General features: G+C 48.9%; 1 protein-coding gene across 14 annotated transcripts in view; it reads right to left on the bottom strand.

Annotated features, from left to right (window-relative positions):
• Nucleotides 1–15,532, bottom strand: part of TDRD7 (tudor domain containing 7) — a 40,880-nt gene extending 25,348 nt beyond the window's left edge. Inside the window, exons 1-6 of one of the 14 annotated variants that reach the window (XM_071732271.1) lie at nucleotides 15,015–15,532; nucleotides 11,853–12,074; nucleotides 6,443–6,584; nucleotides 5,351–5,564; nucleotides 2,154–2,239; nucleotides 1–194 (exon numbers count right to left, since the gene is read on the bottom strand). In XM_071732271.1, coding sequence (XP_071588372.1) covers nucleotides 1–194; nucleotides 2,154–2,239; nucleotides 5,351–5,564; nucleotides 6,443–6,584; nucleotides 11,853–12,059 — 843 coding nt within the window. In that variant the 5' untranslated portion in view covers nucleotides 12,060–12,074; nucleotides 15,015–15,532. The other 13 variants (XM_071732269.1, XM_071732267.1, XM_071732270.1 and 10 more) reach the window with 13 other exon arrangements.
• Nucleotides 15,533–20,001: the final 4,469 nt, after the last annotated feature.

Below are 20,001 nucleotides of genomic sequence, written 5' to 3'. Positions count from 1 at the left end.
AGTACACACATGAGGCCAGTTCTCAAGCTGATGGAGCACTGCTGTGCTAAGCTCCTCCCCGTACATTTCCCGGTAGATCTGTGGCATCTTTGACACCCAGATGCCACTGCTCCACTTGCTCAGGATCTCCTTAATGCGACTTTGAACTTCACTGACATGAGCAGCAGGAGGGCCAGAGGCAACTGTATGTGTCTCTGCAACAGATGTATTCAAGTTATCTGCTGAACAAAAATACAGCCTTGAGGTAAATGTAGTCTTATCAGCAGAAAGACAGATTATTACCTACCAACTTAAAAATTAAACATAGGAGCTACCAATGTAACACCAACTAAAATGCAGCTCAAATGCCCAGTGTGGCTGTTGCAGTCACTTTCTATTAGAAAGAGCTACAGAAACCTCATACATTTAGTAATTGGCCTAAGCTGAATTTTCAGTCATGGTCGTTATTTTCTTAAGAAGTGGCTAAAGACCTCTTCTGAAGGCATCATGGAAGAGGTTACAGAACCCTCAGCCACACTGTTGCCGAGAGGCTGTACTGAGGCAGCATCCCAGGAGGGCACAAGATAATTTCTTTATGAGTACAAACATAAAACCAGCAAAGATACAGCAAAACACCCAAGAGTGTTTTGAATCCAGACAGATTGTCTTGTGCAGTGGTGTTTTGGAAGCTGGTGGGCCACAGGGGTGGCTGCTGCGAGAAGCTGCTGGAAGCTCCCCTGGTTCCAGTCCCTGCCCTTCCTCTGCCCAAGGCCAAGCTGGATCTGCCTCTGTAACATGTTCAGGGGACAATGAAATTGCAAAAATATAAGAAAAGAACCTGCAGCGCAGAGGATGAAGTGAGACAGAAATGTCAGAGAAAAGACACCAAGGTCAGAGAAGAAGGAGGGGCAAAGGTGCTGAGCAGAGATTTCCCCACAGTCTGTGGTAAGATGGCAGCTGTATCCCTGCAGCCCATGGAGCAGCATGGTGGAGCAGTCTCCAAAGGATCATGGTGGGGTAAATGTAGACTTTTAGCCCCTGAAGTGTCACAGGTGGGCAGACATGAAGAAGGAGCCTGTGCAGGATCATGGAGATGTGGCTCTGCAGCCATGGAGGACCCCGTGTCAGGGGAGGTGACTGCTCCTGAAGCAGCTGTGACTCTGTGGGCAGCCTGGGCTGGAGCAGTTCCTGAGGGACTGCACCCCATGGGAGGGACTCATGTCAGAGGGGTTCCTGTTTTCTCTTTCTCATTGCAGATTAAATGAGGTTTTTTCCTTCCCAAGCTGAACCTGTCTGGTTTTTGCCTGTTACCATAATTGGGGAATGCAAATCTCCCTGTCCTTATCCTTGATTAATGAACCTTAAGGTTGATTTACTCCTCCCTGTCCCACAGTGGGGTGGGGGTGAGCAGGTAGAGGCCGGGTTGGTACCGGCTGGGCCTAAACCGCAACAAAGATGTATGAAACAGAAAACAATTTGCCTTTATTCTACGATAAGATCTGAGGAAAAATCTGAACCCAGCACACAGCCTTTCCATGCTACTGTATTGAAAAAAGTCCTACAGCAGAGTAGGGAAAGAGACAGCAACCAATAGGCTACTTTGGAGAGCTTTATACATTGTGTGTGGGAGCAAGGCAGATAATTCAGCTGGAGGCTCACAGTAACTTTCCTGCCTCCTGATTTTTACTCCTCTCCTCCCTTTGCAGGGGTGTATTTGCTACCAGAGCTGAAGCTTCACAGAGCTCTCAGAGACAGCAACCATCATTTGACAAGCACATTAACTGCACAACTGCTGGGATCCAGGCACACAGAAGGGTATTTTTTGACAACTAAGTTAAGTGTGCTTCTCAATCCTGACAGTTGGGGTTTCAACTGTTCTATGCCAGATTCCTGCCCTGGTAGTGAAGCTGAGCATACTCCTCCTGTTTCCAAGCTACTCTGTGGTGGGCTTTGACCCTTTCTACACAAGAATTTTCCTGGAAGACAGAGAGGCAGACAAGCAAACACACACGTTTGCCCAACACCATGAAATCAGAGTGAGAAGGTTAACTCTCAGAACATGGTTTCTCAGGCACACCTATTTTCAATCAAAACAAGCATTAAGATGGACTTTTATTAAGATGAAACTCTATCTAATGTGAATAGGCAAAAAAATTCTTAATGGGCAAACATACCATTTGAATCTACGGAAGAGCTTCTGGAAAGGTGAACTTGCAATTCTTTTTGAAACCTTGATGGGACAGTTAGTCTCTTCTCAGACCTAAAGTTGTAAAGAAAATTGCTTTAAGTCATTCTCTTGGCTCCGAGTAGCATTAATTTTGTTTAAAAAACCTATAAATTCAATAAAATTTATTTCGCATACTTTTGTCAGGCACCCTGCAAAACCTTAGTACTCAAAATGTCCATGCTTGGGAGGCAACATGATCAGCACTAACAAGACAAGGATTAGTCTCTTTTGAATCTGCTTTCTTCAAGGGTACTTTATCCCTTGGGTATCTGACCATTTGGAGTTGTATATACTATTCAATACTTGTATAAAGAGTTGTGATCCTGGGTTTCTTGTAGCATTTGTATGGTCTGTCACAGCACTCCTTCAAAGAATAGACTGTGCTGCTGCTTTATGTAGGGACCTCTGCTGTGCCCTGAAGGTAAAGTGTTTTCCTGTGATGCAGGTGGAATATTGGAAGAGTCATTCCAGACACCCAGGAATAAGGTGTGAAAGTGTGTTTGGATTTCATGCAGGTGACTTTGCCTGTGTACTTCTTAAATATTGACCCATTTGTTTCACACATCTGCTTGTAGCTGATCTGCTGCTCAGCACTTCTGAGCATGCCTTTCCTGCTTTGCAAAATGCTGTGCTGGGCAGTGACAATCCTGCTAATTCTGTGGAACATTACACAGAACAAAAGTATTATTTCTGGCACAAGTGACACCCCATAGCTGATGGAGGAGCGATAGTTTCATCTTAGGGGGATAGCAAAAAATCAAGGGAGACAAGTTCATGTTAAGTCTTGTAAAGATGCTCCTTAAAAGAAATGTGAATGTGAATAGCCTCCTTCTGGTTTGTTCATCTACTCAAATGAAAGGTCAGAGTGGAAGCACATAGGGCTACCTTCCTAGCACATAGGTATAGGTCTTCCTGTTGTTACCAGCCTCAGTATCATACTTGACCCCCATCCAACCTTCTGAGAGAATGAGTAAAGCTGGAAATAACCTCCTTGGTGTTTCCATGGATGGTGAAGTTTGTGGTTGCCTCCAGAGTTGCCCCTGAACTCCAGAGGTGGCCATTCTGCCTACTGGGTCTTTGGGCAGAGACCATCTGCAGAGCCTGCTCAGCATATGTGTTGTGGTACTGCCGTTTGGAGATGTTGGGTGTACCCAGCAACCTGCCATACTTCTTTGTAGAGCTGTTTTGGTGTATTTGCCCCACTGACTGCTCCACAGCAGTTCTGCCTTGAGTTTTTGTCTCTGGGAGGTGCTTGGTCCTGGTCTTTAAACCCTTTTTTCCCCAAGTCTTCTTCCACTTTGCTTGCTGTAAGTATTCCACACCTGGCTGCTTCCCAAACAGACTTGGTGAGCTACACACTGCTGTGACCTCTTCACTGCCAGGAGCTCAGGGCATGTACTCCTACATTACAAGTAGAAGTAGGTACTCCTACCTTACATGCGTAAGAGGTTGCTCTGAGTGATCTCGGAAGGTAACACCTGCAAACATGAGATTTACGTCCTTTCTGTGACAGAGGACTTCAGAGAGGAAACTGTTGCACATTGTTGCAACAGATCCCACAAAAAGACCAGGTGTTCTGAGTTCCAGTGCAGCTCCAGGCATCTCACTCCACAGCACAGGAGGGGTTGGCTCAGCCCACGTTCATGGCCGTATGAGCTGTGGTGCTGACAGAGGGGCCCAGCTTGAGCCTCCCTGCTCCTGCTGGGGCAGTGGCCTCACTCCCCTCACCTGCTGCACCATCACATTTCTCTTCCTTGGTCTCTGCCTCCAAACCTTCAGCTCCTCACACAGGCAATGTCACCTCCTCTGCCTTCCTTGCTGCTCCTGTCTCAGCTTCACAGCCTCTGGCTCCTGCCACAACCACCACCTGCCTCCTAGCTCCTCCAAACTTCTGCCTGGCTCCATCCAAACCGCTGCTGCTACAGCCACGGCCTGACAGCCCATGGACACGCAGAGTGTCTGCAGCCCTCAAGAGGAGCCCTGACCCAGAGCAAAGCCCCAGCAGAGTCACCTGGGCAGCCCCAAGCCTGCCTCCCCTTCCCCAGGGCACCAGCCTGCTCCACCAGCACCACCATGATGGGGAACTTCCCAAAGAGCACTGGCATGGCGAAGGACACTTTGCAGAGCAGCAAGGGGTGATGAGGCAGTGCCATCAGCCCTCACCCAAACACTGCTCCCGGGCACAAAAGCTGCAGTGGCTGCTGCTCCCACACCCTTCCATACCCTCCTCTGCTCTCCCCTCCTCTCTGGCACCCCAACACCTGATGCACACAGGACCCACGCAGGTGACTGTGACAGCACTCGCCTGCTCGCTCCGGCCCTTCCAGAAAGATCTGGCACCACGGCAGGATTAAGCTGTCACTCTGCTCTCTGCCGTGGAAGCGGCACCTCGCTGCCACTGCCATTCACTGCAGGGCTGACTTCTAACCCGTCCCGGTGACCCGCAGGGGATTACCACCACAATCACAGCTCCAGCAGGCTTAGTGCAGCCACAATGAGGGAACAGCAAAGGCTTTCTCCACACCATCAGCTGATGGCCCAGGGCACCCAAAAACAACACAGAAAGAGAAATGATGGGGCAGCAGTTGGGCAAGACACCGGGATTAGAGAGGCTCAGGGGGGATGAAAACCACCATGGACTGCTGACCCAGCAAAACTGCAGCTCCTCTCACTTCACCCAAACACAGCTGCAGGGCCCCGGCACCCTGAAAAGGGCCACAAACACTGATGCTGCAACACAGAGTCAGGCATGAGGTAAAGAGCAGCCCCTGCAGACAGCCATGACCCTGCATGCAGCATCCCCTGCACACCAGCACACAAACCTCCTGCTTTCTGTCCCCATGGCCACGACTGCTCCTGCTGGGCCTGGCAAACGGTGACATCCACACACTCCCTGTCACATTTCTGCCCAGGAGACATGGGGGTGGGCCAAGAGCACGAGCTACCTGCAGCAGCATCCAAAGAGCCAAAGCGTCACCTGCCTCCCTCCTGGCCACTGACCCACATCTTAAACTTCACCTTCTGCAAAGCAGGAGCCTGGATTCCCACGTCCCAAAATGCCCTGCTGGCACGGCACCATCCATGGTCCATCACACTCATTTCACCCCCCGTACACACACACACACACACACACCCCACGCTGACCTGTTCACCACAGTGACGTGCCTCTGCATGGGAACTTCTTTGGATGGTCCACTCCCAGCAGCTGGAGGCAAGGCAGACCGGGCACTCTCCAGAGTGGGTTTCACCACGCCACATGCCACTCCTCTGCCTCGTGGCGTGTGAGGAACAGGCCTCTTGCTGCCTTCTTCTGGCACGCTCAAAGTCTTGGGCTGACGCAAAGTTCCTTTGGGCTTTCCTAAAGAGTTTGCAGATGTAGTTGTGAGTACTGCTCTCCTCCACCCAGCCCCAAGGGACTTCAAGCACAGCAGGTAACTCCTTCTACACAGCCCATACTTTTCCAAAGACAGTTAACAAGGACATTCTCAGCCACAGGCGTGGCTCTCTCTGCTACAGCATCATGGCTTGGCCCACTGACATGGCCACAAGGCAACTGTAGCAGCAACAGAAGTCACTGAAACAGCCACAGCTGATGCTGCAGAGGCTCCCTCTGACTGAGGGCATGGCTTATCACTGCCATGCCATAATGAGGCAAGGTCAGCATCAATGAATGAGCAGGCTCATTGCCTCATACTTGCCTGCATCTCAAGCAGATTTCCCACAGAAGCACAGGGACTTGGAGGTGAAGCAAAGCATCTTTCAAGAGCTTTTTTTTTTCAAGACTTTGGGGAGACCTGACACAGCCTTCCCCTCACTGAAAGGGGCTTACAGTAAAGTTGGAGGGACATTTTACAAGGGCATGTAGTGAACGAATAATGGGTAATGGCTTTAATCTGGAAGAGGGTAGATTTTGCTTAGATATCAGGAAGAAATTTTTCACTGAGAGGGCTAGAGACACTGGAACAGGTTGCCCACGGCAGTTATGGATGCCCACTCCTGGAAGTGTTCAAGGGCAGGATGGACAGAATTTTGAGCAACCTGGTTTAGTGGGAAGTATCCACACCTATGCAGGGTAGTTGGAATTAAATGACCTTTAATGTCCCTTCTAACCCAAACCATTCTATGATCACTCACATCTCATATATGTGCTTGACAAGGGTTTCCTCAGTGAGCATGGCCTGCAAGCTGCACCGTTCTTTCACAAAAGCAGTGTACCCACAGCTGCCTATGGCTTACCTGTTAATGTTACTGGAGATGTATTCTTCAATCTCATTTGGCAGTTCACTTGCCGTCCCATTTTCCTTTTGGAACTCCTTTGCCGGGCCACCAGCTGAGCAATTGGTGCAGTCTCACTGCAAACCACAGCATGGCAAACCACCTGTTTGGAGTAGGAAGGAAACGGGGAAAACCAGTCAGTGAGGGTCCAGCTCATACACTTGCAACTGTTCCCATGCCTGTAACTGCTGCGCTGCTTCATCATGTGGACCTGCAGACCCTTCAGCAAGAGCTTCAGCATTAGACAGACCTTGGAGACCTCCCTCTTCTTTTACAGAAATCAGCAAAGCAGATAGCTAGGCCACACAGGGTCTCTCCATCACCTTCCCACATGAGGCTGGGCCACACCAGGCAACAGCTTAGTTTCTGCCTCCCATCCCACGGGCCCATCATCTGGCTTTACAACACTGCCATGCACTTTCCTATCCCAAACAGACTCCCAAGGTACCCTGCTCATGTCTGAGCAGGTAGAACCACCCAATGGCTACAGTCCAGTTTTGTTCAATATCTTTATCAATGACCTGGACAAGGGAGTAGAGTGTACTCTCAGCAAGTTTGCTGATGATATGAAACTGACATCCAGCAAGATCTAGACAGAATAGAGAGCAGGCCAGAGCCTGTGCTGCAAAACTCCACACTTGATACAGATGACAGTCCAGCCCAGGCTGAAAAAGGGACCCTCACATACAGCACTGGTACCTTCATAGCTCCCATCAAGCATGGGGAATTGACAATTTAGCACAAGTGTGGGGCAGAAGAAACTCAGGGACTTGTCAAGCACCTCCAGAATTTTGCAAACTACAGCCACAGAAAGGATCTTTTCTCACAAGTGAGGAAAGATAAGCAAAGCAGAAAAACCAAAGGCTAAGAGAGAACAGGAAGTGATTGTGAAGCAGCAATAGCTTGAGAGCTCTCCTCAGTCCCTCAGGCTGACTCAAATACTCCACGTGGACAAGGGGGACAACACTACAACAAGACTCTTGGCCTCCAGCAGCACTCCAACTCATCCTCCCCCTCCTCTTTCCCCTCCACTGCACATCCAGCATCTGCAACAGGCTGGCTCAACATCCAGCCACCGGAGGAAGGGCCTTTCCTGAGGGACAGCTCTCCCATCCAACGAGCTCCTGACCTAGGAATCAGACAGGGTACCTGCAGTGCAGTCAACACCTATGCAAAAAGTGTACCACCAGCCTCACCACTGTAGTGGCTAAAAGCCAGTAATTGCAGAAAAATTGATGCTGGAAGACATCTCTGCAGACTAGGTTATTCAGCATTCCTGCTCAGAGCAGCACTAACAAGACCTAGTTACTCAGCTGTGGGGTGCAATATCTCCAAGGAAGCAGTCTTCACCACTCAGGACAGCTTGTATTTAGCCACCCATGTTCTAAAAAATTGCGGGGTTTACTGTTCAAGTGAAATTACCTGTATTTCACTTTGCTCCCACCTTCTCTTGTCTGTTCACTAGATACCACTTAGAACTGGAGATGGAGTCTGGCTCTGTGTTTTTTCAGTCCCTCCAACAGGTATTAATACAAACAGATGAGAAAAAAATCTGCACACCTGCAGAGACTTGTCCTGCATAGTACTGACTATGAATAGTTGTCCACCAGAAAGTTGGCTACATAGAAGTGGTCCTGGAGAGTTGTCCTAGACCCTTTGAGAATGGATTTGATCAAGCTTTGGTGAAATGAAACACAGCAAAGGGCTGTAGGTCTTCATTTGTTGTTCCCTCTAGTTTTCCTGTTGCCTGTACAGTTAATCAGGTACTTTAAGGACCTTCTTCACAAGGATTCTCTTGTAACTGACAGTGCTTTGGGACCTGGTTGGAAGGCAGTGGCACTCTGTCTTGGTTTTCATGTTGTTGAATTAACCAACAATAAATGCAATCTTTCTTAAGTCCATGCATGGTTGTTTGGGCAATGTGTCTGTATTCTTTGTAGATCACTTCTCCTTGTTCCCAGCTCATACATGCTTCCTTTTCATGGTTGAGCTTTGTCAGGAGCTCCTTGTTCATCCATGCCCTGCTCCTGCCACCTTTGTTTTTTACCTCGATTGCTGGGATGGACCGCTCTTGAGACTGGAGGAGGCAATCCTTGAAAATCTGTTACTTCTCCTAGACCACTTTTATCTGCAGGACTGTATCACATGGAAGTCTTCCAAACAGAATCTTGAACAGGCCTGTCTGCTCTCCTGAAGTCCTGGATCATTGATGCTGCTGTTTGCTTTTTTCCCCACTTTTCAGGCTCCCAAACACCACCAGCTTGTTGTGACTGCAGCCAGGGCTGTCCCCTGCCTTTACATCCCCTATCAGTTCTTCCTTGTTTGGGTCCCAGGACTGGGAACCTGGCAGAGCATGTTCCCTCATCAGCTTATCACTTACATCAGCACATTGTCATCAATACATTCCAGAAATGTCCTGTATTGCTCATGCTTGGCTGCCTTGTCCCTCCAGGAGGCATGGCAGTGGCTAAGGTCCTCTGTGATCAACAAGACCTGCAAACATAAGGCTTTATGCAGCTGTCAGAAGAAAGTATCATCTGCTTTACCTACTACTTCTTCTTGATCAGGGCGTTTGTAACAGACAACTGCCTATACACCTCTGTGTCCACTGCTCGTAAGTTGTAAGCTCTTGCTGGTTCCTCATCTGTCCCAAGGCAGAACGTCAAATATCCCCACTGCTCTCACACCAGAGGGGCTCACAGAAAGTGTCCCCTGCTTGCTGTTCCAGCCCATCATTCCTCAGCAGCCTGTGTCCATCTATGACAGCATGCCAGATTTGTGAGGAGTCACAACAGCTCTTCACAACCCCAACGAGACCACAGCCCTGAAGAGCACTCCAGTTTCTCCTGGTTGTGCACCGTACTGTGTACAGTCAGGTAGAGGCACTTCAGAGAGGTGACCAGCTGTGCCTGTTTCCAGAGGAGGGTAGGAGAGCATTCCCCATAGTCCAGCTAACAGGTGCTTATAACATGCATGCACTTGGGATAGGCCATCTTCAGCCCTGCTCTGTTCTCAAGGTCTCAACATAAAAGACTTTTTTTTCATACACAGATTATCACAGTTTTATAAATGCATGTTTTCACAACTTTGGTGCATTTCAGATTTTTCCTGCCACTAATGGTGTAAGTAATTTTCAGCATTTCTTTTGTTGTTATAACATAATAGGTACTTGTTTAGCAAAAATGATGGTTTGAGTTAAAACAAATTCAGATATAAAAAGAAATTGGATGGATGGATTAACTTGCAGAGGAACAACCCAGTCTTCAAAATAATCTTTTTGGAAGGGCCTGGTTATTTGACCAGAAGTCCAAGTTTTCTTAGAGGAAGGTGCAACTAAATGCTGTTTGTAACTGAACACAAAGCAAACCAAAGCATGGCTCCTTGAAATGACACAACAACCTGTTGCAGGCAGACAGTACTTAAATTTTAAGCCCTTCACCGTGTTTTCTGTATAATGTATTTAACCTCACTCTGTGTGGAATTTGGAGAACATAGCTATCGTGTGAAGGAATAATCATCAGCATTTGTCTTTCCTATATTCAAGAAGGCCAAATTAGTGTTCAGCAGCAAGAGGAACCTGGGACAATTTGTATCATAGTCTTCCAACACAACCAGTCTCTTCATCATCAGTGACCCAGGCAATATTCAGCTCTCACAGACCCTTTAAACACCATGTAACATGTAGCATTCTGAGATAAATTTGTATTATTTACTGCTCACTATATAGGGTTGCTTGTTGAACGTATTTCTTGTATTATATCTTAGACAGCTACCCCAGCAGTTACAGAAATCCTTTTAGGACCACCAGGATCACCAGCTGCTAGCAGAGCTCTGCATGTGCAAGTGTGTCTCCCCTTTCTGCCTTCCTGTCCCCAAAGGGATTAAAGGAAGAAAGAAGCAAGCCTTTCTGGAGGTCCTGGTGCTCCGAGAGCCAGGAAAAGAGACTGGCTGACCGCCTACTCCTGTAGCAGGTTTGTGGGGACTCTGAGCTATGGTCTCAGCTTAAAATGGGAGTTCAAACTGGAGAGACATTAATGAAGAACACAGCTTTCAATACTACCACAAGACTCCTGTTTAGTTGATCTCTCCCTTTTCTGTTTTCTAAAGACACATCTCACTCCCTCCTCAGAGTTACCACAGAAAAGGCACCACCTCTAGTGCTAACCAAGAGTCCACAAGGCTCTCAGCTCTTATTAGAGGATAAGCAAGGCTCTCAGGGGAATGAGAGGATACCAGATTATATCCATCAAGGCTCTAGTTAGAAACAGATGGCTGTCTGCCAGAAGCACCATGAGGAAACATTAAACTGCACCATCACCAATGTTCATAGATCCACCTGTATTCACATTACTGATGCAGCTGCAGATGATGCAGATTTGGAGCAAGCAAAAAAAGAACCTCAGACTTGGATACCTGCTGAAAAAGGGCAAATTCTGAATGTTGTAAAAATGCAGCAGGGATCCTCTTGCTTAAGAGCAGCCTCATTTCCAGACATCAGCACAGCACCCTTCATCCCTTAACATACTCTTCACAGCTAACCAAGTGCCAGTGAAAGAAAAGCTTAAAATTCTGCACTCAAACAGATAATCTACAAGTCATACACACATCTATGCCATCCATCAAGAGAACACCTTCTGACTACAAACCAAGAACTCCACACCAGAAGGCTTGTAATTCTGGCAAGCTGCTTCCAAGCTGGCAGCTGCTGGGAGACACAGGTTAGTGCAGCAAGGGAATACGAATAAGGAAAACTCCCACCACATGAATATTCTCTTCTTAGCTCTTCTCCACCTTCTCCTTGACCTCTGGTCTGACTCCTTTTCCCTTGCATGTTTGCTAAGCTGAGGTGTTGCAGTTCAGGCTCTTTCTCACCTTAGCACCTTTTCACAGTCCTGTGGCACTGCAACTCATGAGCTGCAAGAGTGCTACACCCAAGGAAAGTACTGTCAGACTTCTAAGCAACAGCACACAGAACAGTTTAGCTGTATGAAAACCATGATGCTAAAGCCCATCCTGATCAAGACACATCTTCTTTAAGACAACCTGCCAGTATCCCCTCCAGAGTCAGAAATGCTGATCAGAGCTCTACAGTCACTCAAACTAACTTTCCAGCAAGAAGAACTGTTTCTGGGATAATGCCCTACAACCTTCCATCTTTTGAAAGAAACAACTTTCCAGTCAGCATGCAGAGGAAGGAAAACAAGGGACATTTGGTCTACATCACAGCTTCCACCTCTCCCTGCATTAGAGCACCACATGCATGTTACAGTGCATATTCCTCAGAAATCCATGGCACAAGCAGCAGCAAAGCTATGAACCATGCACACTTAACAAACACAAAAGCCATTTCTGAATGGTAATGGATTCTTACCTCTCCCATTTTGTTCCCTTCCATTCTGACCACTCTTGGGATGCTCTCCAAATAGCTTTCCAGTGTGTCATGTCCTAGGTGCCTGAAGGGAATCCACTCTCCAGTCAGGGATCTGTACTCTCCCTGAAGCTCTGACAAAGGCACACCATTTTTAAAGGAATGCAGAACAGCTCGCAGTGCTTTTGCAGTAATTTCGGGGTCCTGCATCTTCACCTATTCCACCTCCATCGCAAAAGAAAAAAAATACACACTTTTACACACACAAGCTCTTATTTTTCAACCTCCCTCCCCAAACAAGCAAGGATTCAGGGCCACTGGAGACTTTGGTACATCTGGGTAGCCTTGTAGGGACTTGGTCCTGTCAGCCAAGCAGGAGGTGGTATTAAACACACGGGGCATGACACTGTCCAAACAATCAGCTGAAGGAACACATCAGCACCTGTGCATAGGCTGGCCCTGCCAGTCCCTAAATAAGAGGGGCAAGGGTGCCATGCAGCTGGCCCACCTTGCTGCCTGCAAGGGCCAGGACCTCCACCAGAGGCACACCTTGCCACTCAGTGTTCCCTCCCCTTGTGCTCCACAGTGACCTTGGGTAGCTCACAACCACTCCTCACTCATGCAAATGCATGCTCCCCACCAACATGCATGGGGTACATCTCAACTCTGCTATGGAAACTACATGCATCCAGGACATGCCATGTCTTACCCACAGGCACGATGCCTTGACTCCACAGATGCCTCTCCGGAGAGAAAACCATAGAGAAGTGAAACCTGCTCCCTGCAAGTTGGGGGCTGCACACAAGAGCACCACAGAGACAGTGCCAACACCACCCCATCTCATCGCCTGGGGACTGCCCCCTCATGAGAAGCATACATTGGTAAAGGTGTGAGCAGTCTGCTGCTTCATCTCCAACAGCACCTTCTGCAGTACCATAGGCTGCTACAGCACTGGCAGGACACTTCAGGAGAACACATACCTGCCAGCAAGTGCTGCCACCCAAGCAGTCTGGGCAGTGCAGGAGGCAGTTTCAAAGCGAGTGCCAGAGCTCCCTAAAAGCCCTCCCAGCCCCCTCAGCTCACAGGCCAGCACACACTCAGGACATCTCCAGGGGGCAGCCAGGTACACTTATGAGATAACAGGGAGCTCCAGATGCAAGTGCTGGCTCTGTGCTCCTAGGCAAGCATTCTTCACACAGACGCTCACTTGCTGCAGAGGTAGTTTTGCCAGAGGAAGATCCCTGCCATGATGGTGGGCTGAAGCCAGACAGAGCTCTTCCACAGCTCAGGAACAACTCTGCTCTCAAAGTGTGCACTGCATGCAGGGCCAAGTTCTAACACTGTGCACCCTCACGTGCTTGAAACACCTCAACTTTACCCCAGCAACTGAGGTGCAACACGCACGGAGTTAGTGGCTTGAGAAAAGGCTCAAGCCTCTCCAGCCAAAAACACAACAGGAGAGTCCCTCACCTCTGAGCACAGGGTGGTGAGCAGCTGCTGCTCCTGTACCCTGTGCAGGGCACTCTACCAATTGCAGCAGCACCAGGCCTAACTCAGGTGCTGGGCACGGGGGCACAGCATTAAGTCCTGGCCTTCACCATTCCTTGAACACTTTATACCTTGATTACTTTATGCACACAGAGCACTTTGCTAACCAGTATCTCCGTGGGTGTTTGTGTGTATTTACTCACAGGTATACCCACACCTATACAGACAGCACTGCCCACACATGTTTACACACACATGGCTTCCTGCCCTTCCTGGTCCAGTGTAATTCCCATCCTGACCTTGGAATATCTCCTACCACAGCGACCTCCACCACAGCCCATGCTCACCTACGGGCCACAGCGTTTGTGCAGCCAGAAGGAGAACAACATGTTGAACACATGCACACCTCCAGAAGTCAATGGGAGGCAGCCGTGCTGGAAATCTGGATCCTTCCCTCATCCTTTTAGAGACTTAGCTGCTAGCAAACAGAGCTTCACAAGATGTGCCCCAAACAGCAAGAGGAGGTGGTGGCCACCTGCCAGAAGGAAAAGACTTAGGAAGTCCACATCTCATTTTCACACACTCAGTGTTAAGGTGACATTTGTCTCCTCCTGGACAAATGCATAAGTGGGTTAAAGTTTTGATTGTACAAAAAAGAACAAACACCCAAACATTGAGAAGTATAGCAAAATACACAGCTTCATCTTGAATAGTGTTCCAAGTCAAATACATACGAGAGGCACGGAAAAGTCAATGAAAAGCATTTTTGGTGCCTTTTTCTCTACTCTCTCTTCTAAATAAAACACCAAACTTCTTATTTAATTAATATGGCTTTTGAAAGTCCTTCCATCTGGACCACTGGATTTCAACTTCCTGGTCAGGAAAAACTGACAGAATATCCATTGCAGCAGGGCAGAGTGACAAGGAAGAAAGCTTACAATAACATGGGAAGGCATTTTCAGTAGTTGATTCAAAAGAGGAAAAGTTCAATTAAAAAAAAGAAAGGGGCAGAGCATTATGGGGACAACATTAAGGCACCATCAGATAGCTCTGCAGTACACCAAAACTAAAGAATTGTGTTAGTTCAGAACGAGCAAACAGGATGCCATATGCTATATCCTCCTAAAATATGAGAAGCAGTTATAAGAACTATTCACCGAGTTAAAGGAGATGACAGATACCTGGGTACAAAGGTTAAACTGAATGCAGTCCACACATCTGCCAATTCCTGCACCTAGCAATAATAATGCAAAATAATAATGCAAAAAAATTGCAGTGCAGCAATGGTAACACCAAGTAACAGAATGATACGTAGCTACATAGCTCAGAGTAGCTTCTGAAGCTTCTCTAAAATTCTTTCCCTGGCCAGCTGCTTTTGTGGTCAGGTCATTAAATAGTTGTGACATCCAGCCATCGCTCACGGCCTCCAGATGGGAGGACACTTCCCTGGAAACACTGCCGAAGGAGTCTCCGGCAGCAACGCAAGGCACAGCGTTCAAACCATCCCGCTCACGCATCTCAACAAAACTTCATTTTTAGATATGCTTAAAACAGATTACCAGCCCGCAGTTGCACAACGGTCTCCGTGATGCAGATTATTGCTCAGGCTAACAACCACAAAAAAGAAACTAAGAATAGTTTCCCTGCTGAGAAGGACGAACTTCCTAAGGGCCGTACTTTCAAGAGACTGCGAACACCGCGCTGTGGAACACAAGTCTCCTCTGAACGCACAGGCAGTAGCCACTAACCCGCTGAAGTCGGGACACTGTCAGTCTCAAGAGATCCACGGAGAAGCAGCCTCCCGCTGACAGGCAGAGCCCGGCCCTCCACACCGCCTCTCCTCTCAGCACGGGAGGGCTTGCGCCCGCAGGGGATCCGCGGTTTCCTTACCACCACCTCAACCGGGAGGCTTTCACACACCAACCGAAATCGCTTCCCCTGTCTCTGCTGCTGCTGCTGCTGCTGCTGCTGCTGCCGCCGCTGCTGCTGCTGCTGCTGCTGCTGCTGCCGGTGCTGCCACTGCCACTGCCGCTCCCGCTCCCGCTGCCGCTGCCGCCGCTCGGCTCCGGTCCGGTCCGGTCCGGGCCGTGCCGGTCCGACCGCTGCCACCTCCCTGTCAGGGGCTGGGGCGGCAACAGCCCCCGCCCCCCGCGCGCTGAGCCCTGCGGCCCCGCGCCCGCCCGCGCGCTCCACCCACCCCCCCTCCCGCGAGCCGCCAGCCCCCCCCCCGCCGAACCCCCGGCTCCCCCCGCGCATGCGCCCCGCGGCCCCGCGCCCTCCCGCCCCTCCCGCCCCTCCCGCGCATGGGCCCTGCGGGGGGTTCCGCTGAGGCGGCGGGCGCCATCTTGGGCCTGGCGAGGGGTCAGCTCTGGCTGAGGGTTCCCAGCACTCTCCCCGCCCTTGCCCGATTTGAGTCGATTGCGCCCTCTTGCCGTGGCGTTGGTGAAACTTCGGTCCTGCTGCTGGGCGGCAGCTAAAAACGTCTTGTGGGAGGGACTGAGAAAGGACAGTTAAGTGCATCTCTTCAACAGAGAACGCAGGTTTTAAATAAATTAACTTAATTGCTTCAATTTCTAATCATTGAAAGCTTCACCGAATTGAATTCTGTAGTTGGAGCTGTTCACGTGTGCACGAAACCGTTCACGGGTGCACTGCACATTGATAAGGGACTGACTGGTGGCTACCCAGGCATCACCTGGGCCTTGCCTGCACTGCCCTGGGCCTGTGACCCCTCTCGGTGTGGCTGCTCCTGCTCAAGTGTATACCCGGGCACACGGCTGAGGTCTGTATGTCATCTGTCTGCACCTCAAATAGTACCACATGCATGAAACCTTTAGATGCCATAGGTTTGGCTTTGGTTGTGTCCCCCGTCATTCCAAACACACAGCTGAACTCCAGTGTATAAACATGCTTTCTCATTAGCCTCCCATGCAGAGAGGCAGAAGATGGTCACCAGTTGTATGCCACCAGGCCTCCTGAAGTCTGATCCATTGCGTCCATTAATACAAAGTTTAGTCATTTGAGGCTTCTCCATTTGACAAGGATTTTCTGCTTAGTAGGGTGATATAGCAGTCACAGTATAAATACACATTACATTTTGCAGACTGTTGCATTTCCAGTATAAATAAAGTTGTGAATCTCATTACTGGTCTCTAGAATATGCTTGTTGTCACAACACTGGCTGTCCCTGCCTGCCAGGGAGGGATACGTGGGTTGCTGCCAGCTGAAGCCTGGATCTTTCCCTTCAGAGGTCCTTTGTTTTTGACAGTTTAGTACTTACTGTTGGAATGAGCCACATATTTACTCCCTATGATGGTCTGCTTGAGTTTGTTGTAATGGAATTTGTAATCTTAAGTCTATGTCCCTTTTCTTGCCACTTCATGCCTGGACTGTATCATGGAATCACAGGATGTTAGGGGTTGGAAGGTGTTGGGAAACTGTCTGGAAGAAAACAGACATGTGAGCAATCCTGACTATTTAGCTTTAGCTAGAGTAAACTAAGGGCCTTGAGACCCAGTTGCAAGGTTACTGAAAGATGAGCTATGGGAAAAAGATAAGGGAGATGGCAGTAGAAAAGAAGAATAACAGGATAATGAGGTAGCCAGCAGAAGTTCTGTGAGAACAGAATTTGTGTCCAAGATATAGCCACCTGCAAGATATCGTTATATAAACAAAGGCTCTATATAAAGCGAGTGTCCACTGTTAATAAACGACTTCACTTTAACCATATTGGTGACTGCGTGTCGTCCTTTAAGCCTCCGCAGATTTTTTTCCCACAGGAAGGCACCAACTGGATGGTTGGAGACCACCCAGTCCAACACCCCTGCCAGAGCAGATTCAGCTAGAGCAGGTTCCATAGAAAGGTGTCCAGGCAGATTTTGAAACAGAGATACCAGCACCTCTCTGGGCAGCCTGCCCAGCACTCTGCGACCCTCACAGTTCTGCCTCATATTTAGAGAGAACTTGCCATGTACAAGTTATGCCCATTACTTTTTGTCCTGCCACTGGGCACCACTGAAAAGAAAGGCTGTCCTTAGCCTCCTGACACCCATCCTTTAATTATTTATAAGCACAGTTATTCAACAGATCTAATGCAGACACAGCCTGTGTTGTTTTAGCAATACCCCTAGAACTAGCCAGGGGTATACTGATGTGCTTAAGGTCTGCATTTCTTGAAGTCAGGTTTATTTACACTTCATTGATTCAGCCCTGATGAAGCAAAAGAACCCTCTGGTTCCCTCTGGTATTGAAATGAGTTTTTCTTCTTTTGCAACAGTTGTGATGAGTCACTTCATTATTGTCCCCTAGCCTCAGGGACATGGAACCTCTCCTGAACTCCTCAGAGCGTGCCTCCTCTGTGTAAGTGTGGTCACAGAGGCTTCCAGGTGGGGAGCAAAGGTGCCCTTGAACTGGTCACAGCCCCATGGCTGCAGAGGGAACTGAGACAGATCCTCTTTGGACCCCACCAGATACTAGCAGCTCTCCTGAGCTCACTGTCCTGATGAACATGAGGAGATACAACCTGGACAGCTACACCACTAGCTAGACCGAAGAGGCTTTTGCTGGCCACTCTCACAAGAGAGAAAGTTGTGAGAGGGGCCAGCAGGTCTCAGTGTGGCAGAAGGCCTACAGCAAGAGCACCTGAAGGAACAAAAACAGAAATTACTCATCTGGAAATGGTACCCAAGGCAAGGCCAGAATGTGGGGCTGAGAGAACACATTGCTAGGTATTGGATGTCCTGGGCATGGGGTCAGGGACAGGAGACAGAGAGGTCCATGTGCAGGAAAGAGTGAAGGTGCACCCATTGCCTTCTTTCATCAGGCAGCGAGAGGCCTATGTCTTGTACCTCAGAAACATCTTTCTCATGTGCTCCTCAAAAAAAGGCATGTGGATAGGAATTGGACTGAACTATGTGTCTGCAAGGTGCAACTCAACTCTGGCCTTATTTGCCCAATCAGGGCTCTCTCTCCCTCTATTTAATGCAACTTAATCCTAAAGTAAAAAAAAAAAAAAATCTTAGGGAAAGATGGGAGATGTTTCCTAAATGTGAAAGAACAGTTTTTCTTCTGGGCATGTCTACACGGTTATGGTAGTGAGTCCTGGGGGCACAGAGCAGAAGCTTTACAATTTTACGACCTCTTCCCAGTGCTTTGCCATAAGATGAGCATCAGATGGAGAGCAACCCGAGCAGACTGCTGCAGATGCTCATAGTATGCGAAACTGAACAGCTGAGAGGCAGTTTTGGAAGCTGCTTCTGGACATTTCCCAGCTTTTGGTGTGTGAGCCACAGAGCTGGGAAGAGTTGATCTGGTAGCTGGGATAATGTGGATTGAGCAGGGGCAGCTTCCTGAGCTGTCTTTCTCTAATGATTTCTGTGAACACGTCTGTCTGTGAAAGTCCCAGGGTTGTAACATCATGGTCTAACACAAGGAGCAGATGCAGACACCGACCTGCCTAATATGATTTGGTTACAGTCAGTGTGTTCCTTAGCCCTGTGCAGGCAGATGAGAGCGGTGGGACCCTGGGAGAGATCTCACTGTGTTGGGTAACACTGAGCCCTTACACACAGGTCATTCTGTATTTGCCCACAACTTTAAGAGGCTTGTACATTCTGAATAAACACACCAAAAAAATCAATGAATGCATGAAGGTTGAGGCAGTGTTTGGTTTGTGAAGGCTGCTGCTGGTGCTCTGCCAGCCTGAGCAGGTGAATGGGCAGGTGAATGGGCAGGTGAATGGGCAGGTTCACCCAGGGTGCAGCCTCCTGCAGGCGTCCATTTCCAGGGCTGTGAGACAAAAACCCAGACCAAACAAGTTTCACAACTGTGACCTTATGTACCTTGGTAATCAGTAATGTACCTGGTGTATAGCCAGTACCAGGTCTGACAGGAAGTTTCTGCTGTTGGAAATCCACTCAACATAGCTGTGGGAACAGCTTCTTCTTCCAGCCTCTTAAGACCATCGTGGCTGTGGTTCATTGGGGTGTACTAAAACTAAATAAAACAAACACCTGCAGCTGAGCCAGTATCCAAAGCTGCTGTCAGTGTCAGTGCACTGTTAGTTGCCTCATTCCCCTTAATGCTGCACCATTTGTGAGATCCCTTGACTCTCTCAGCATGAGATGATGGTCAGGCAGGTGCAAGAGGAGAAAATTTTGCATGCTTTTAACCATCAAAGCTTTAAAACTAAGTTGAGACTTATACATCTGCCCAACATATGACATCCCCACAATGTGTAGGTCTAAGGGGTAAGGACTTCCTGAGTCTGTCTTCTTGCAGATGACCACCACCTCCTCTCACTCTTTGAAGCTCTTTTTGCTAGCTGCTAAGTCTCTGCCTGGTCTGCCTTGCCTCCAGCTGCTGGGAGTGGACCGTCCAAAGAAGTTCCCATGCAGAGGCACGTCACTGTGGTGAACAGGTCAGCGTGGGGGGTGTGTGTGTGTGTGTGTGTGTACGTGGGGGGAAATGAGTGTGATGGACCATGGATGGTGCCGTGCCAGCAGGGCATTTTGGGACGTGGGAATCCAGGCTCCTGCTTTGCAGAAGGTGAAGTTTAAGATGTGGGTCAGTGGCCAGGAGGGAGGCAGGTGACGCTTTGGCTCTTTGGATGCTGCTGCAGGTAGCCCGTGCTCTTGGCCCACCCCCATGTCTCCTGGGCAGAAAT

Source organism: Heliangelus exortis, chromosome Z, assembly GCF_036169615.1.
Source record: "Heliangelus exortis chromosome Z, bHelExo1.hap1, whole genome shotgun sequence".
Classification (NCBI taxonomy): Eukaryota; Metazoa; Chordata; class Aves; order Apodiformes; family Trochilidae; genus Heliangelus; species Heliangelus exortis.
This window is presented reverse-complemented; position numbering and strand designations above follow the sequence as displayed.